Raw genomic sequence first — 19,805 nt, 5'->3', positions numbered from 1 at the left:
TTTATAACTTTTTTTTTTTTTTTTTTTTCTTTTTTTTTTTTTTGCGGTACGCGGGCCTCTCACTGCTGTGGCCTCCCCCGTTGCGGAGCGCAGGCTCAGAGGCCATGGCTCACGGGCCCAGCCGCTCCGCGGCATGTGGGATCTTCCCGGACCGGGGCACGAACCCGTGTCCCCTGCATCGGCAGGCGGACTCTCAACCACTGCGCCACCAGGGAAGCCCCTATAACTCTTCTCTTTTCTTTAAAACCTACCACTCTGTCATTACTTTCAGACAATTCTACCTTGGAAAGAAAACTTCCAGAGTCATGTCCCCATGTCCTTCCCCCATTGCTATCCTAACGCCTTTATCATCTCAAGTGCCACAGAGCAAAACAAAACAGAATAACTAATCTCTCCCCTCTCTTCCTTCAACCATCCCATCAAATTCTAATTCCTAAAAACAGAACACAGACTTCATCATGTCTCTCTTCTAAAGATTCAACATTTTCCCACTGCCAATCAAATGAAATTTAAATTTCTCATTCTATAATTTAAGGCATTTTAATTTACCCTGAATTTAATTGCACTGAATCAGGTTTTCCTTCAAAAGTCTGGAGAAGGTTCTCACGAAACAACGTCCTCACTGACCCTTAAACAAGCTAGTCTTTCTCTCAATCATACCTTTGCTTATGCTGTTACACTACCTGGAATACCCTAGCCTACATTTTAATTTACATAAGCCTTACAAAATTCCTTCCTAGAACAACGTTTTATTCTCCTCTCCAAATAGCCTTCCCCAATGACTCTAATCAGTACTGCTCTTTCCACCTGTACAAGGTGCTGGACATTTGACCTCGATATTATGTAAGTTAGTATATAGTCTTATTGCATTTATTAACTATTTCATGTATGTCGATTTTACTCCCCAAAGGAGACAGTATGGTCTTTTGTGAAGCTGACATATTGCTTTTCTAGAATCTGTACACAACAAATACAATGAAACCAGGCAATAATAAGCTCTGTGAGTGTATATGTTAGCTTGAATTTAAACCTTCAGTCGTTCCAACTTGAGACATTTAAATCTGCCTTGGAAAACAAAATGGGTATATGCTGGCATTAATGAACTATATCAGCAACAAGAGAAATTAACATGGCTGTCATTTGGGTTGCAAAGGCAGAAAGGACTCAGAATAATTTAAGCACTCCCCCACTGGCCCCAAGCAGAGCTGGTGCTGTGCCTGTCACTCTCATAAGGCAAGGACTTCTATCACATCGCAGGGTCCATTGCGTGGCCGGGTTCATACCAACTTGGGAGATGGACAGGGATCATGCCTTATGTTTCTTTGTATCCTGTTACTCAGAGCAGGGCCTGGAACATTCTAAGTACTCCATATCTACAGGGGAAAAAATCAACACCTCACATGGGACTGTATAACTATGGCAGGTATAAGCTTCCATCACTCAAGAGGCAGGAAGCAACCTTCCTTCTCCACCCGTAGTGAATAGCCCTTTATTAAGAGAACTACTGAGAGAACTACCATATGACCCAGCAATGCCACTACTGGGCATATACCCTGAGAAAACCATAATTCAAAAAGAGTCGTGTACCAAAATGTTCACTGCAGCTCTATTTACAATAGCCCGGAGATGGAAACAACCTAAGTGCCCATCATCGGATGAACGGATAAAGAAGATGTGGCACATATATACAATGGAATATTACTCAGCCATAAAAAGAAACGAAATTGAGCTGTTTGTAATGAGGTGGATGGACCTAGAGTCTGTCATACAGAGTGAAGTAAGTCAGAGAGAGTACTGTAGTTTAGGGTCCTTCATATACAAGAAAATGTGAAGAAACTGAAGCTGGCACAGAGAATAAGAAAATCTAACATAATGGGTGGATAATAGGTCCAATGAGGACGGATAAACGGATTAGGCTTATTTAGCTTGGAGAAGAGAAAGCTAAAGCATAATTCAAAAACTATACTGATGGAATCAGGAGTCTCGCATCACCAAGAGTCCCTCAACACAGTGAACCAAAAAACAAAAGATTACATTATGGAAGAAAAGTTTGGAAGAGTTTTGTTCAGTTAAATTGGTTTTGCTTTCATATTACTCACAAAAGAGGAAAAATGCTCAGTGAACATTTGAAAGAAAATGTTCATGATCACCAGTAATCAAAGATACGATGACAATATGGTTTTCCCTTTACAATTTCAAAAATAAAACTAACGCTCCACACTGGCAAGGGCATATAAGACGGGCACTCTCACGTAATAAGTGTATAAATGGACACCACCTTTTGAGAGAATTTCAGGAAGTATATATACCACAAAACTTAAAACACTACTACCCTTTGGCTCAGTGATTACACTTCAATGAAACAAATATGGCAAGGCTTTATGCACAAAGATGTTCCTCACAGGCTTACCTCGAGCAGGGAAAAAATTGGAAACAACTGTGGAATATATTATTAGCTCCATACTCTTTAAGTGCACCTTGGCCAGAAAACGTAACTGACGCAAGAGGCTACACAAGCCTTAATTGACAGTGTAACAAAGAACCTTGAGCAGAATGTGCTCATTGTAAGCACAAATGTTTTGGGAAGACAACGTGTGTGTTCTGCTAGCCATTCTCTTTCCAGATAGGTAAGTTAAAGGTAAGTGAATTTTTGACGATTATAATAAGTGATTGCAAACCCAACGGGAGTCAGACAGTAGGCTCTTGCTCTACAGAAACTGAAGAAACTGGAAGATAGGGCTGAGGAAGTATCACAGATTACAGCTGAAAGATGACTTCTTTATGGAAGATAGCACAGAAAGGACCCACACGTATCTGTGAGGTGTTCCAAAAAGACAGGACAGAGAGAATAGAAAAGCGGCAGGAAGTGAACAAACAATGCTCACGAATTTCCAAAATCGATTCAAGACACAAATTCTCAAAGTGGAGAAAAAAATGAAACATAAATCTCAAGCAAGATAAATAATACATTCAGCATAGGCACAGTGTAGGGAAACTGCAGAACACTGAAAAGAAACAAACTATTTTAAAAAGAGAGATCGTTTAGTAAAGGGAATAGGGACAGATGGCAAGAGGCAGTAAGACCCGTCCTGGGTGAGTGCCAACAGTGAGAGAAGGCAGATCGATGGCATTAGAACAGCCAAGGCACGGGAGCAACCCAGTGCCCAGTAACAGACAATGGGCTTCAGAAGGTGCGAGATATACATGCACAATAGAATACTACGCGGCCATAAAAAAGAGGGAAATAATGCCATTTGCAGCAACACTGACGGACCTAGAGATTATCGTACTAAGTGAAGTCAGTCAGACAGAGAAAGACAAATTCTGCACGACATCACTCACACGTGGAGTCCAAAATACGACACAAATTAATGCATATAGCAAAACAGAAACAGACTCATGGACACAGAAAATAAATTTACGGCTACCAAAGGGGAGAGGGAGGGGGAGGTACAAATTAGGAGTCTGGGATTAACAGATTCAAACTGCAGTCCGTAAAATAGATAAGCAACAAAGCTTTACTGCACAGCACAAGGAATTATATCCTGTATCTTGTAATAACCTATAATGAAATATAATCTGCCAAAAACCTGAATCACTAGGACGCACACCTGAAACTAGCACAACATTGTAAATCAACTGTACTTCAATAAAAAAGAATAGTTTGGAGATTAATATCTGAAAAAAATAGGTAAGTGAATTTTTACATATCAGTTATTATAAAAATTAAAACTTACAGGAACTTATCGTAAAGCTGAGTTTCTGTCTAAATTTGTTTGCTAAGAAGGCAAGGATTTTTCTGTAACACTGCAAGTTTCCAAGGATAGTTGCCTTGTCACCTTGAGAGCATAAATATTTGGCAAAAGAAATGTTATCTATTAAAATATTTGTGGTAGAAAAGTGTTTGTTCATGTAAATTTATAAACTGTATTTATCATAGGATAAACTTTTCTTATCAGCCTTCTGATGACTGACTGCCTATTTTTGACTACACTGATTTTTGTTCTGTAACATCTCTAACACATAAGTAGCTTTCTGGACAGAAGGCATCATAACACACTTTACTTGGCTTTCTTCTCAGAAGCCTGTTTGTAGTAAGTCTCCAGAATCTTAAGGCTTTATTTCTACAAATTCAACATGAATTTGAGTTTCCTTTGTCATAAATTAGTTTTTGAAAAATGGGAAATTATTTTTAAAAAGTAGTATTTCAGGAAAATGCAACTTGGGAAAAATAACATCCCCGAAGAATTTAAGAATGAGAGAAAACTTGGGACATTCAGCGAATAAAGTAGCATATAACGTTATCAACAGGATGTTGCCTCAAACAACTATATAAGAAATGCATCGAAAAAAAGACTGGAAGCAATCCTCTAAAATGTAAATGGTGGTTATTTCTGGGCGCTGAGATTGAAATTGATTTTTGTTTTCTTTTACACTTCATCTTTCCAAATTTTGGGAATGAACATATGTTTTGTAATGTCCAAAAAAATAAGATTACTGTAAAAATGTTTATACCTTCAATAATATTTTTAGCCTGCTGTCCTCAAGTGTAGGATTCACAGCGCCTGGCACACTCTTAAGTATTTATTGAGTTAAGAAACCAATGAATAATTGAGGCTACCAGCACACCAAATTGTGTTCAGTGTTTCCTTGTTATTTAAATTCCAAATCCACGGCGACCCTTTCTTTCACGGTCTTAGCTCCTTTTTTTTCCTCTTTTTTAATATTTATTTATTTATTTGGCCGTACCAGGTCTTAGTTGTGGCATGCGATCTCTTAGTTGTGGCATGTGGGATCTAGTTCCCTGACCAGGGATTGAACCCGGGCCCCCTGCATTGGGAGCACGGAGTCTTAGCCACCGGACCACCAGGGAAGTCCCTCAAGGGTCTTAGCTCCTTGATTATCAATGAGTTATTCCTTTTAGAATAAAATTAATTCCAGGGTAGCAGTTCACCTGGTTGTGCTAAGATATCAAATTGCCAATAAAATTTACAACTTAACTGACATTCCTAATTTTTCTTACCATGATGCTTTATCTTCTACTTTCTGGAAAGAACTCCATCTCTCCAGAGACTTCCATCTTGCTAGTTTAGTAATCTGCCTTAGGAAAACATCATCTATATCTTTCTGTCTTCTTTTTATTTTTTATTTATTTATCTATTTTTAACATCTTTATTGGAGTAGAATTGCTTTACGACAGTGTGTTAGTTTCTGCTGTATAACAAAGTGAAACAGCCTACATGTATACATATATCCCCATTATCTCCTCCCTCTTGCATCTCCCTCCCACCCTCCCTATCCCACCCCTCTAGGTGGACACAACTTGCTGTCTTCTTGAGTGGTATCTGTCTTCTTCCCCAGAAAAATCACTCTCGCTTGCTCTACTGTGTTTCATTCAATGAACATTTATCTATTCAGAGACTACCATGCACTGGGCGCTAGTGACAAAGATGAGGAAGACAGTTCCTGCTTTAAAGGAATTCATTACTTAGTCTTGAGAGACTTGAGCATAAACAACTATAAATAATGCAAGTGCTACAATCAAATGCACGACAGCTTCTTCTTAGAGTTTGGACTTCTGTGCAGGTAACTTTTTGACTGCTACCTCCTCTTTGCTTGTTTTTAGGTCAGCTTCCTTTGAACCCAGTGTACCCTTTTAGTGCCTCATTTAAGTTGCTTCAGACTCAGAAGATCTTATGCAAGCGTTTAAGGCTTTGTGTTTCTTTTCCCTGCATACTGCATAGATGGCTGACTGCATCACAGTCCTTGCGGCCTCCTGCACTTCAGCCACTTGCTCGCTGGTTCTCAGATCCATTCTCCGGCGTTCCCCTGCTCTGCCCTCTGTTACAGAGAATGCCGCTTTCCTGCTCCCTTACAATTGGCTTCTAAGTAAGTATGGCCCAATGGCGGTGCCTGGCAGAAGAACTGAGGGAGAGGACAGGAGGAAGGAGAGGCCAGGCTATCTCTCCCTTTCTCTCTCTGTCTTCAGCACAAGCCCTGGATCTCCCGCCCCATTAACCCCTCCCTCAGTGGTCCCAACTGGCCACTGGTTCTAGCTCCAGATGATGGCTCTGGCTTCTGGGGCTCTGGTGATACTACCTCTTGGCACTGTCCCTCCAGCCCTGGGTACAGCAGAGGCTCCCTGCCGTCTGTTTGGCTTCTTAGCTCTTCCATCACTGGGTAACCAATTTCCGGCACAAATCCCCTCCGTCTGAAATAACTAAAGTGGTTTCTATTTTCTGACTGGACCCTGATCGATACTTCACGCAAGTCGAAAATCTTAGCATCAAAGCCTTCAACACGTCATATGCGTTTTTTATGGTCTCATCCCTCCTTACCTCTGCAGCCATTCCCTTGTCCCCTCCCTACCGTAACAGTACCACCACCGTTTGTTAGGTGTTCACTCTGTATCAGGCATTTTTCTGGGCATGTCACATTATTTCACAGGCTTTCTCCTTTCTTTTCACTCTTGAATTACCGTGCATGTTTCTTTCTTTTGGCTAAGGAGGGACATGGGGTATGACAGTAGCGCTGCAGCATCACCATCATCAAGAGTTATTATAATTCCTTGCACAGTTACTATGTCAGACATTTTGTAGTTTTACATCTATTATTTCTAATCCCCACAACACTCCCCAAGGTAAGTACCATCATAACCACTTGATAAATTACGAAACTGGGGTGCAAAATTGTCACTGCCTTTGTCTTGGCCACAGAGAACTGGTGGCGGAGCCAGAATCTCAAATCCAAGTCTCACCAGCGTCAAAGTCAATGAACTCTTATGCTGCTACATCACTTTACCTCCCAACCTCAACTCATAAAGTGACACCAAGTCACAGCATAATCAATCAGTTCCCCATCGACTTCAACACACAACAGAAAGAGTACACATGCCACATTTTATGTTCTAGATGAAAACAAATTTGTATTTCAAAACTATGATATGTTATACACTACATTTAATTATAGGGGTGGAGGAGGCATGAAACTAGGCAGCCGGGATCCTGCCACTTCATACCCAGCCCCCTCCTGTATTGGGCGGTCCTGTTACTTTGGCCTCCAAAATAATTGCCAAGGAGGCCTATGAAATGGGAAAGAATATAGATCCCTCCTTTGCCTGAACCTGACTCAACTGGCAAAATATAAAACCCATAAGTAACATTTTTCAGGTGTTCTCGTTTGGTGTAAGTTAATTACCCTCTCCCAAGGTCACCTGATTTGAGTTTACGTTTATACTTTCAAAAATTAAATGTCCTAGAACAGTGCTACTCAAAGTACAGTTTTCCACACACACAGAAACTAGGAATGTGTTAAGCAACTTCTGTAGCAACTTGACATTGCCATGACATCCAAATGCGTAATCAGTGGGTCCATTTCACGGAACAAGGTACGGACTAGGTCAAGTGCGGCTGAACCTGTGCGGTGAGTTATGTGTGATGTGAGTGTACACTAGTCAGTTTCAATAAGGCCGCCCCGAAGTCCGAGACATGCTGGATGTTTTAAAAACAACTGTCCTGGGCTTCCCTGGTGGCGCAGTGGTTGAGAGTCCGCCTGCCGATGCAGGGGACGCGGGCTCGTGCCCCGGTCCGGGAAGATCCCACATGCCGCGGAGCCGCTGAACGGCTGGGCCCGTGAGCCATGGCCGCTGAGCCTGCGCGTCCCGAGCCTGTGCTCCACAACGGGAGAGGCCGCAACAGTGAGAGGCCCGCATACCGTAAAAAAAAAAAAAAAAAAAAAAAAAAAAAACTGTCCTTCACCAGTTGGAGAAGCTCTAAAACCGACAGCCTTTTTATAGAACTAGAAAGCAAAATATAAAACGAAGCACTCTCCACCAAAATTAATGCTTGATAAAAAATATGTATGTAAACATATAAATATACGTGCATGCAGGTATGTATGCACACGAACGCAAACTCATATATAACTTATGTCCTAGTTACATAAGCTTCAATTTATGAGGGGGCACAAAGACTTCCCTGAAGTTGTGCAAGGGATCAAGACTTTGTGGAATGGCAAATTCTGAAACATTCTCACAGAATAACACCACTTCATAAACAAGCTAATGACTCATCCACTATGTCGTAAGAGACTCTTTCAGAATATTTTTAGGTCACTTTATTACTACTGTGGAGAGTATGGACTTCAAAAACTCACTATCTATTTTATGTGAGTGTTCCAACTGTTCTAAATCTCTTTCCAGCAAAACTGCAGCTCCCAAGAGACGTACAGAGGTAATCAGACTTGTGTGCTTAAAAAAGAAATATTGGAAATGTCTGAAAAAGAGCAGACACGTCTTTAGACGCCTTTAGTTCGTGTGCAAAAATTGTCTTCTGCAGACCCAGCTACATAAAATTGTACACATCCAGCACTTTTCTCACAGCTGCAGGTGTAACCTTAACGCTCCTCTTATTTAGATCAAGTAAACTACCAAAAAAACTGGCAGCTCTTCTCACTTGGAAACCAGTGTAAGTCTGAAAGAGAATCCTTTTGAGTTTCCTTCTGAAATAAGCTTTGCAAGATGCAATTCAGAAACATCTATTTACTTATGTTCTTCAATCAGAAGCTTTAAATCAAGTTATTTGAACAAGAAAAATATTATTAAAAAATATCCCATTAAAACACCATAAATTTTGATTCGAAGATTACGTTTCTCTTTTACAAATGGGGACAATCAATCGATGCGAACTGAAGTGAAAAGAACAGATTATTTTTCTTTTCTCTTTTATAAGCAGGATAGACAGAAAGGAAGAACATTTATAACAGCTTTAATGTCTTATGCCTTCTGTTTTGCAAATCTGAGTAAATCTCCTGTGTTAACTTTGTCAGCTAGGGAATAAAGAATGCCATTTGAGATTCCATAGCTTAATTATGCTGATAAAGCAGTTTTATAAATCATGCTACGAGTGATGGATGTTCCTCTGAGAACAGCAAGCTAGGAGCCATAAAATGTGTGCTCTGGACTTGGTTCCTTATCTTCTACCCATATGTCAGTGTGAATAAGTCAAAGCGAGTCTTGCGCCTCAGCCTGCTCAAGTCCAAACAGAAAGGAGGAGGAAACAGTTGCCCCATCCACTCATATGATAGTATACTTTTCTAAATCAAAAACAGGAGCCTACGGCTTCCCTGGTGGCGCAGTGGTTGAGAGTCCGCCTGCCGATGCAGGGGACGCGGGTTCGTGCCCCGGTCCGGGAAGATCCCACACGCCGCGGAGCGGCTGGGCCCGTGAGCCATGGCCGCTGGGCCTGCGCGTCCGGAGCCTGTGCTCCGCAACGGGAGAGGCCACAACAGTGAGAGGCCCGCGTACCGCAAACAAAAACAAAAACAAAAACAGGAATCTACTCAAACGGATGGCAGGACAGAAGATCTGAAAATTCAGGTCATATGCCACCCATATACCTAATTTACAGCTGTGTAAAGATTAAATACGGTTACTTCTGAAAGCTCTCTGCACACTGTAAAGTACTACAGAAATGAAAGTACAAAAATTACTCACTCAATGATCTTATTATTCCTATCTTCCAGGCTGGTGGGGACAAAGGGAAACTGGGGTGTGGGGCACAGCATTCATAAGGCCAAGCCAAATCCATCAGAAGTTAAACTAAAACCAGACACTTAGAGATGGAAGGTTGCTGCCCGACCTGATAAGCCAGAAATCTGAGACTGCGGGAAAGCAAGGGTCCAGGTTAAGGTCACACCCAAGCTGGGATCTGAACTGAGGTATTCTTTCCAGTTCAAGGACCTATGGTAGTAGAAAATCCAGAGGCACAAGTTTTAATACTTGGCAATACTTAAAGAACTAGAGATAAGAGAAGAAATACGCTAAACATTGAGTCCCTTGGTTGAGAACAGTTGAGTTTACAAAATATGCTGAGAAAAGCATTAGGACATGCTCCCCACGCAGAAGGAATTCATCGTCATTCAGAGTCCCGCAGTTCCTAATCGGTAGAGCACCCTCAGGAGGGAATACTTAATGGAATGTAGAAAGCCTATGAAAAGAGGGAGAGAATAAGCTAACTTATTTTCCTTCCTCCTGGCAAACTGAGGAAAGAGGTACAGGATTTGTATGGCAGTGTTTCCAACTCTATCTGAGCAGCTGCAATCATTTATTAGTAACAATACTGATGTATCCCGAAGAAGCTCTTAGCCTCTTGACTTGACTGATGGTCCTCTCAACTAGGACTGCTTAAGAATCACACCAGCCTCAGACCCATGAGACCCCAGAACTGAGCCCTCGTTTGAACATTCTGAAGCTCTTCTCAGGCAACAGACACGAGGCTTGGGCCACGTGCTGACAGACTGCCTTCAAAACACAAGGGTTTTTAAGACCACTTTTCCTAAGAATTCCTAAAACATTTATAAGTCTATTTTTGAAAACTCAGAGATTCTGCATCATTTGGGTAAGCATCATGGAGAGTGGGCTCCAGAATTTGGGCAACAGCTAAGAGGGGCTAGATCCTTCTGGAGAATGCCAGACTCGCAGGAAAAGAGGGGAACCAACACGCCTAGAGAAAAAAAAAGCTGGTGGTGAAAGGGCTTCAAAGAAGGAAAAGGAAATTGGGATAAGAAATGTCTGATCAGCCAGCACATCTAGATTTTAGTAACTGGTCTGAAATGAAATCAGTTAACCTTCTGAAGCTTAATGATTCTCTCTTCACCTTAGCCTATTTTTTTTAACCTATGTCTCCTCTGCAAACTGCTATTCCTGCGCTGTACTGCTTGTATCCCTCGTGCGAACACCCCATACTGCAGGGGAGAAAGAAGCCAGGGAGGGGACCACATAAAGATTTTATTGTATTTATAATTAATATATTCACAATAAGAGAGACTAAGAAATACTTTTTAAAAGTATTTTTAAGCAGCACATATTATATGTGTGGGGGGGGATGGGGTTATTTTTAATGTTAAAATTTCAGTGATGAACTTAAGAACCTAGACGTAAATTGTGAGAAAATGAGAGGCTTTTTATCATATAACGGCACTCCATATAAATCAATATTATATTCGTATTTCAAAATAAATTCCAGAGCACATTACTACCTAACATCTACTGATTTTTAAAATGCCTTTTGGAGCCTTAAAGAGCTTTATGTTTTAAATCACCAAGATAAGCGTTTGGAACAACAGTCTTGCCATTCCATTTGTAAAGATGCTAATAGAAATCTGAAATTCACCTCATGAATGGAACATATTATTACTTCTAAGAAATGAGGAAGAATATGCCCTCTCAACAGCAAATAGATGGCCCAGCAGGTATATTTCCAGAGAGCCTCCCTACTTGATATCAGCCTGTCTCACTCGGCCTGTAAGACAGGGATGGGCGGCAGGATCTTCTCCCTGTTGCTTGTTTGCCAAGAATGTGCATTTTAAAAAATAGGAATGATTAAACTTTTAGAAATCCATTTGTCTGCAGAATCAGCCAAAGGTACTTCTTGAAAATTATGAGCACAGCAAGTTTTGGAAACAACCTGCCCCACCTCTTCCCAAAGCAAGAGAAAAACAAAATTCTTCAACACTTTGGTCCAATACCCTCATTCTAAGGATAAGGATAAGGCCACGTAAAAAAAGATATGGGAGGGCTTCCCTGGTGGCGCAGTGGTTGAGGGTCCACCTGCCGACGCAGGGGATACGGGTTCGTGCCCCGGTCCGGGAAGATCCCACGTGCCGCGGAGCAGCTGGGCCCGTGAGCCATGGCCGCTGAGCCTGCGCATCTGGAGCCTGTGCTCCGCAACGGGAGAGGCCACAACAGTGAGAGGTCCGTGTACCGCCAAAAAAAAAAAAAAAAGATACGGGAAATTTTTTAATATACCACTCACCCCACCACATTGGGGGTAGTCAGAGAAAAATGCTGAAAGAAAACTCTTCTCGAGTTGTTCTTATTGATTTCTTCTCTGTGCAAACAAGTCAGTGCTTTTGCCAAACGGTTAATGTTGCGTAAAAAATTTTCTGGAGACCTTCCAATGCTCCAATTCCTAATGACTGTCAGGTCATGTCTGTAAATGTTTAAATTATTTCTTTACTATGCCTTGTTTTGTGTTTGTGTGGGAGCCCAACAATTTTTTCCTTCATAACTTGGAATTTTCTGAGTGGGTACACAGCCTAACTTCATGGGGAAAACACAATATTTTTAACGTTTGATGAAAGCTCACTCAAAAAAGCCGTTTTAGATCTGTTGAGAATAACCTGAAATGAGTTCTTTTACATTTTTTAAATAAAAAATTTAGTGGTAAAGAAGACAAGGCTAACTTTTTTAAAGTCAGCTTTTTGTGAATGGACATATTTAGAGACTAACGACGCACGAGATGATCTCCTTGTGTTCAAATTTACCTGATAAAGTTTATGGGAATCAGGACTTAAGCATACATTTTTATATGCATACATATGTGTGATGTATATATGCGTGTGTGTGTGGCTACTGCTGCTTTTCTGTCATAGGTTCTCACTGGTTGATGAATTAGAGCTGTAGGGACACTAAGGAATGGGATGGGGGTACTGATGAAGAAACTTTTTTTGCTAAGTATCTAATTGTAAATAATATAAACTCATTGTAGAAAGTCAGGAAAGGAAGAAAGAAAATCACCTAGAATTCTACTAAGTAGAGATCTCTAAGATTAACATTTCGAGTAATACCATAGCCTTCCATCAGTTAATGCTCAAGTCCTACTTTTTCAGTCCTTACCAAATGACTCTGGCTTATAATACTGTGGTGTTTGGACCAAGGGTCGGCGGCGGATCACGTGAACGCGTTTGGGGGCAAGGCAGAAAACAGAGTGTGTTAAATAGGCTGGTTGGGGGTTTTGGCAAATTAGAGAATGGAAATCCCCTCCGAGGTGGGCATATTTAGGAATGTGTAACATTCCCTGCATGCTGTGAGCCACTGTACCTTCTACAGTAGAGTTACGTCTGGAGTTGGTGGTATGGTGGGGATTAGCAACTTCTTGATATTTTCAACATGTCACCACAGACAAGAGGTTCAGCTTCCATTAGGAGAGGGCCCGAGGTATGGTCTAACACTGTGACCACACCAGACCAGTTTTGCTTTCATGATACCTTTCACGAACTAAGTGTAGTTGAAGGCTTCCAACCATCTCATCCAGTTCAAAATAGCAGCTTGGACCTAAAGGGATAGCTCGCGAGGAAAAACATATGCCAATATATAAAGATAAAAAAGAAATTAAAGGCTTCTTTTCAGTATGTTATGCTTATATTTCAACTTCGAAACACTGTAATTTGGGGGTGGGAAGGGCACTAGTGGTACTTAATCTCGCAGGTTATCTCAGGGATGTAGACACACAACAAACTACTAAATCAATCATTCCACGTGTGCCTCGCAACGGGGAAAGGAAGCGTGTCCACTGTCCAGGAATCCACCATACTAGTTCTAGAAATGTAATGGTTTGTTCCAGAAATACCATTCAAATAACTGTCTATCCATAGGTAAAACTGTCAATCTGTACCTATTTGTAGCAGGTGCCTGGTAATCTACACGGACATACTTTGCTACATTAATAATATCAATGAGATAAGTGCAAACACTAACAGAAGATCTGGGGTAGATCCCAGTGTAGAGTCATACATATGGCTGTGTATCCCCGACAAAGGGTTTCTCTGCGCCTGACTTCACTGCCCTGTGAAAGAAGGCTGTTGATGACATCTACCAGGCACGATGGTTGCTCACATACATTTCCATGCGCAGCACACACAGCACACTCTCAATAAACGGAAGATGTTACGTAACGTGTCACCATTTGAATAGAAGTTAGCCCAAGTAATATGTGATTGTAACGAAAATATTGGAAATATAAGTTTTGAAAGCTGAAAATCAAATGTCAACACCCAGTTCATTTCCAAGATGTTTGTTGCCAGGATAACAAAAACCAAAATTTCAAAGTGTGGGTGGGGAGCGGCTGGTGGTGGTGGAATTGACCACATATTTATGATGGCAGCATTTTAATCGATATAACTGATCTCAATTAAGTCGATTTCATCAAAGAAAAAGTCTGTTAACAAATGAGCTCTAAATTTCCCTGCAACTGTAAAATTCCATTATCTTCCAAAGTCGGGTGATTTGCCCAAGGTTACAAATCATGCCAGATTACCAGCTTTGAGTTTACCACCGCGTTCGACCTACTGAGAAAACTTTAGAAATATGACGATAAAAAGCATATTTAACTCCTATTGAAGGTGCAAACACCTCTTCATTGAGAGTTCATAATTAGCTTTTTATCAACCATGTTTGTGATTTCTCATTACAGAGTAATTAAAAGTAAGCTGGTAGAGAATACAATGCAATGAAATGGAAAGATGGCCATGGTACATTACCTTTAGGTGAATAAAAGCTGATTATAAAACAGAACGACCCAACTTTGGTAAAAATGTATGTATAGAAAGAAATTTTTGAGGATACCTACTAGATTGTTAAACATTAGTTAACTAAGAGGTGGGTTATAGATGACTTCTTTTTTGTTAGCTTGTCTATACTGTTTAACTTTAAAAAATATGAACAAGTATTGATTCTATAATAATTATAATTTTCAAATAAAAGTAAATTAAAAGACTAGAACTAGAGATCACTGTGACTAGAGTAGGAAAAAATTATAAGTAGGCTGAGCCTACGTAAACCAGAGGTTATAAGCAGGAGGCCCAGTTTCAACGAGCTCTTTATTGGAAGATTTCTAGTTTGTCTTGAAAAATCCAAAGTCTTGAGAGCACTGGGCTAGGACGACCAGCTCCTCCAGCACAGCCACTGCCCACTTCAGATGAAGTCTCACTCTGTCACTTGCCAAAATATAAGCATTCAAGCTTTCCACCCGTGGTCTAAACAGTGCAGCATAAAAGCCAGAAACATTCTGCAGGGGCTGAAAATGTAGCACTTGAAGATGAGCTGATCCTGATTTTCCTTAAGTTTTTAAAAGGGAGTGTGTGTACATATGTGCCTGTACATACACACACGCTCTTACTGCTAGACTGAGCTGACATAATATTACTTGAAATGTATTGGTATCTCTGGCTAGTAGAGTTATAAGTGACTTTTCTTCTTCACGCTTTGTATTTTTTCAGATTTCTGGAAGGAACTTCTATCATTTATAATAATGTTGTGTTAGTTTCAGGTGTACAGCAAAGTGATTCAGTTATACGTACACATGTATTTATTCTTGTTCAAATTCTTTTCCCATTTAGGCTATTATGGAATACTGAGCAGCGCTCCCTGTGCTGTACAGTAGGTCCTTGCTGGAAAGAGTTCAGGGAAAAATCTGGGGGGGGGGGGCTGCGAATATCTCCTACTCCATGCCTTAATGTCTCTATAGCTGCAATTCATTAACCAATGGGAACCTATGAGACAAAGGCAGCAGCAGCTACACACAGATACATGGACACACACACACATCCAAAATTTATGTTTGAGCGCCCTGACTCCCATGGGCTTTGTCACATAACTTAAAACCCAAAGAGTTTTCATCTTACGCATTTCAGTCTGTAAATATGTCCATTCGCAAAAAGGGACTTAAAAAATGTTTAGTAGTAGAGACAGCATGACGATTTTTTAACTAAAACAACAACAACTAGCTACAATGTGAGGGAATTCATTTCAGGTTATTCCCGAGGGATGGAAAACGGTGTAGAGTGGACTTTCATCGAGCATGCATGTTGATGACCGGACAGGCTTAGGAATTAGGATCACTGGAGTGACTGCGGAAAATTCCTTTACACGGCATTCGTAACTTGGCAAAAGTGCCTTCTTGGTTTCACAAGGAAGAAATCAATAAGAACAACCTGAAACCCTTTTCTTTCTTTGGGGGGAAAGCATAGCCGTCAATTACAAGTATTTTTTCCATCCTTTTAGGGAAAAAAGAAAACTAGCAAGACCTTTTTGGCCCTCTCAAATATACTGAATTTTCGGGAATCAGTGCAATGCTAAAACTTATTTTTAAGCAACCTCGGAAAAAAAGAGAGCTGTCAATTCTGAATAGAAAGGTGTTGCTGTTTTCACCCCTTAAACAATCTAGTGATGTATTTAGACAACAAATGGCTTGCGCGCTACCAACTACTTTATCCTACGAGTCATTTGTCATTTCACCTGGAGGAAACACGGCCATGTCCTTACCTAAAGACTGGTAGAGTTCTGTCATTTTGGGATGGTCCCAGCAAGTTGTTTGGGTCTCGTGGCTAAAACATAAAATACAAAGAGAGACTTTAGAATTTAGAATGAGTAGTAGAGAAAAGGAGACAAGAAAAAAAAAAAAAAGCACGGTATGCCTTTGGCTCATTTGGCTTCATTACTTGACAGGCCTTTCATCTTGCAGTGACGAATGTTTATTTTACAAGGAGAGAGACCCCAACCTTTGCTCTCAACAGGAAAAGCAGTATGATCATTATTTGGTAACCAGCATTTGTTTCTTTTTTGTACCCGCAAGTCGGCTGCACTTCTGTTATAAGAAAGTGACTTTGTTAGGTACTCAATAATCAAAAATCAGGATTTCTTCAGCCGTCCAATTCAGAACATACAGAAAAGACACTGACAAGTGTTATTCAACTCTGTCAAAGAGATACTGATATTAGTTAAATAAATAAATCGCCTCAGTTCTCATTTGCTCTCACTGTCCCTGACACTTTTCCATTACTTTCTTCTCCGTATCCAGATCTCATCGCTATGATGACTGTGTTTCACTTCGGCTCAAGGTCCATCCATTGCCTGACTCATAGATTGTATCTTCCCTCTTCCCATTACTTTTAGAATGTCCTTTTAACTCGGCACTCTATATACCACCGCACCTTTTCCTATGTTTACGTGGGCCTGAATGAAGCATTCACAGTTCTCTTCCATTTCTTGGAGTTTAGCTAAGTGTGTTTGCTGGCTATCAGCTCCTGCCACAGAAAGAACAAAACACCTTTGTTCCGCATTCGATTCCGTGAATAAACCTGGGAGAGATAACTACATATACTTTTCCTTACTTTGGCCCATCTACATAAATCACCATAGCATCGTATTTCCAGTTTTCGGGGATTACTTGACTGGGCTTTGATGCAGTAAAACGCAGCCCTGAACCATATTTCAGTACTCATAAGCAGAGCCTATTCATTATCTTTGAGGGAAAGGTGGGAGTAGAGAGAGGAGAAATAGCTTAACTGTGGACACTTCAAGGGGAGCAGAAAGCACAGCGGCTGCACACAGAAAGAGGAGCTTAGGGAGGCCAACAATGTCAAGTGTGGGTGTTAAATCTTAGGACTGGATTCTGGTTCTGTGGCCTACTAGCTGTGAAATTTGGGGCCAGCCCGCTTACCTGGGAGCATTAAAGGACAAGCTGATATAGGACGAGCTGATATAGACTGATACCTTCTGGCGCTCAATATGTGGTCATTTCTGTTACTATGTGGCCCCCAAATTACTGCCCACTAAAAGCAAAGCTTTCATTAGTTGATTATAATATAGATGAGGATCCAACTGTGGTTAAGTCAGCCACACCTAAGACCCTTCATAGAGGGCAAAAGTAACACTCGATGTGTATTACCTCTGTTTTCAAGAAAATAAGCAAAAGAGAGAAACATTTATTGTGGTTTGATAAATAGAACACAATCACAAATGACAAAAAACATGTGGAAATTCCCCAAAGTGTGCAACTTCAGAGACCGCCCCTCTGATATTTACCATTCAGCAATTGAATGGTGAAGGCTAGGGAAAGAAGTTGACAAGACAGTGTTCATTGGGGAAGGGCTGTTTCAGTCTCTTCCAAACCTGTTTGTTTCTGTTTGACTTTTCCACAGAGACAATTTGTGGCTGAGGAGTAAGTCAGTCGAGGGAATGTACCAGAGTAGAATCCAAATCTTACAGAGCAAGACAAGCAAAAGATACAGTCCATGCTTTGGGGGTTTCTGAAAGCCCCATGTCCACACTGGCTTATGATCTGGAGAAGGGGTGGGAAGGACTGGTACTTTACATGCACAGCACAAGGAGGCTGCAGCATGCAGCTTCATGGGAAAAGTGCTGCTTATTCTCGGATGTTTTTTTAGCTCCGAAAGAGGCTGTGTATGTACCAATTCCATACACAAGTGTCCAGCAAGGAAAGGTTACCTTCTATTGAGACCACCCTGCATTTAGACCTCTGCCATTTCCAAAGGCCATCATATGTGAGCACCAGGGAGGGAGGGAGGGAGGGAGAAAAGGGGGAAAGCACATGTGTCCACATGTACAGGCTCTTATTACACACACTACGTAATAATAACATCCCATCTCTACCACATGTGGGAGGACTGTAGCATCTTCAATCGATGGGCAGAAAAACGTCTGTCTGAGCTGACAAACCTAACCTGACAGAGACAGAGAGAACCAGTCTGAAAAGCCACCATCTGTAATGGACTTCAAATCGGAGGAACACGGGCAAGAAATAACGTGTACAAAACGCAACTCCAAAAGAAAAGAGAAACTTGCCTACGAGTGACAGGACAATCCCACATAGACTGAATGGGAGCTTCATGTAGCTCCCTCCCTCCAAAGAAGATTTCATGACTGTTGATATACCTACACTTCCACCTTTTTAAGGAATTTATTCCAGTGGTTAAAAATTACGAAAGGGATTTTAGAAATTATTATTTAATCCATCTGTCCATAGCTAAATTGAAATGTCCTTTACTGGAGGAAGGAAGAAATTCTAAGCCCCTACTTCTGCGCTCCATTCATGTGCTAACACATACCAGTTTTTCCTTTCTAGGTACTCATTCTTTCTCCCAATTAGTTGTGATTCTGGGGTATGTGAATAACCTAGATAAATGAACTCAAACAAATCCAAAAGCTAATCTTCTTTTACCTTCCTCCCCTCCAACACGAAAGCCTTTTATTTTTAAGCAATGCAAAGTAACAAGAAAACCAGATTTATATTTCACCTTTGCAGAGTTAGTTTCACTTCCATTACAACCGGCAGTAAGTGAAAGAAGTGAGCACAAGTGGAAAGAAAAGAATAAAGGGTGTGACTAATCCTCCAAACTAGAAAAATTATCTTTTAATCTTTGAATGCTAAAAACAATTGGCAACATAGCTGAAATGACTCTAGCTTTGGGGGTAACCACACGATGAACCAAATAGTCACTTCACTGTATGTGGGTATTTTCAATCTGTGATGAATCCAAAGCCCTGGTGGGACATTATTTAACCTCCTAAACAGACAGGAAAGATGAGTATGAACAGGATGAAATGGTAAACACGAATCTGCATAACTCCTATCTATAGTCTACCTTACAGAACAAACCAACTTTTGGTCTGTGATCAGTACAGGTTTTACAGCTGTATTTCTGACTCTGTGCCTATCTTCAAAAACAGGAGAGGATTCTCAGTAGCTCCACGAGAAGCACTTCAGGTTCACCTGGAATACACAGACAATATAGAAAAATATGCTGTGCTGGGGAGCCGGTGGTGGAAGGGTGGGTGGTACTGTTTTTCTGGTTACTGTCTCTTTTCTGCACTTCACTTTTCACATCGGAAATGCACTGCCCATATACCATGTGCAACCAGAATGGCAATTCCAGACCCTGTTCACAAGTTAATGGTTACATCTTTGTTCAGTCTTCCTGAAAACAATGATGTTCAACATAGATCAAAATTCTACATATGCATTAACACAGAAACCAGCCTCATAAATAACCCTTAAAACGCCCTTTCAATCTTTTAAAAAATGTTATTGATTTTGGCCCTGATGGTTCCAAAACCTGGCATCAGATATGCCTCTCTGAACAGCCTTCAAACTCTGATTTCCCCTCCTTTTTAAAAAAAAAATGTGTATAAGCTACAATAATCTCTTTCCCTTTTTATTTTCAGC

The 19,805-nt window shown here is 40.8% G+C and overlaps 1 protein-coding gene across 1 annotated transcript in view; it reads right to left on the bottom strand.

Annotated features, from left to right (window-relative positions):
- The window catches only part of DMD (dystrophin), a 1,279,715-nt gene that overhangs the window by 127,858 nt on the left and 1,132,052 nt on the right, over positions 1 to 19,805 (bottom strand). Inside the window, exon 36 of the mRNA XM_024760455.1 lies at positions 16,103 to 16,164. Coding sequence (XP_024616223.1) covers positions 16,103 to 16,164 — 62 coding nt within the window. The remainder of the gene's footprint in view (positions 1 to 16,102; positions 16,165 to 19,805) is intronic.

This window comes from Neophocaena asiaeorientalis, unplaced genomic scaffold (genome assembly GCF_003031525.2).
Source record: "Neophocaena asiaeorientalis asiaeorientalis breed wild unplaced genomic scaffold, Neophocaena_asiaeorientalis_V1.1 scaffold448, whole genome shotgun sequence".
Classification (NCBI taxonomy): domain Eukaryota; kingdom Metazoa; phylum Chordata; class Mammalia; order Artiodactyla; family Phocoenidae; genus Neophocaena; species Neophocaena asiaeorientalis.
This window is presented reverse-complemented; position numbering and strand designations above follow the sequence as displayed.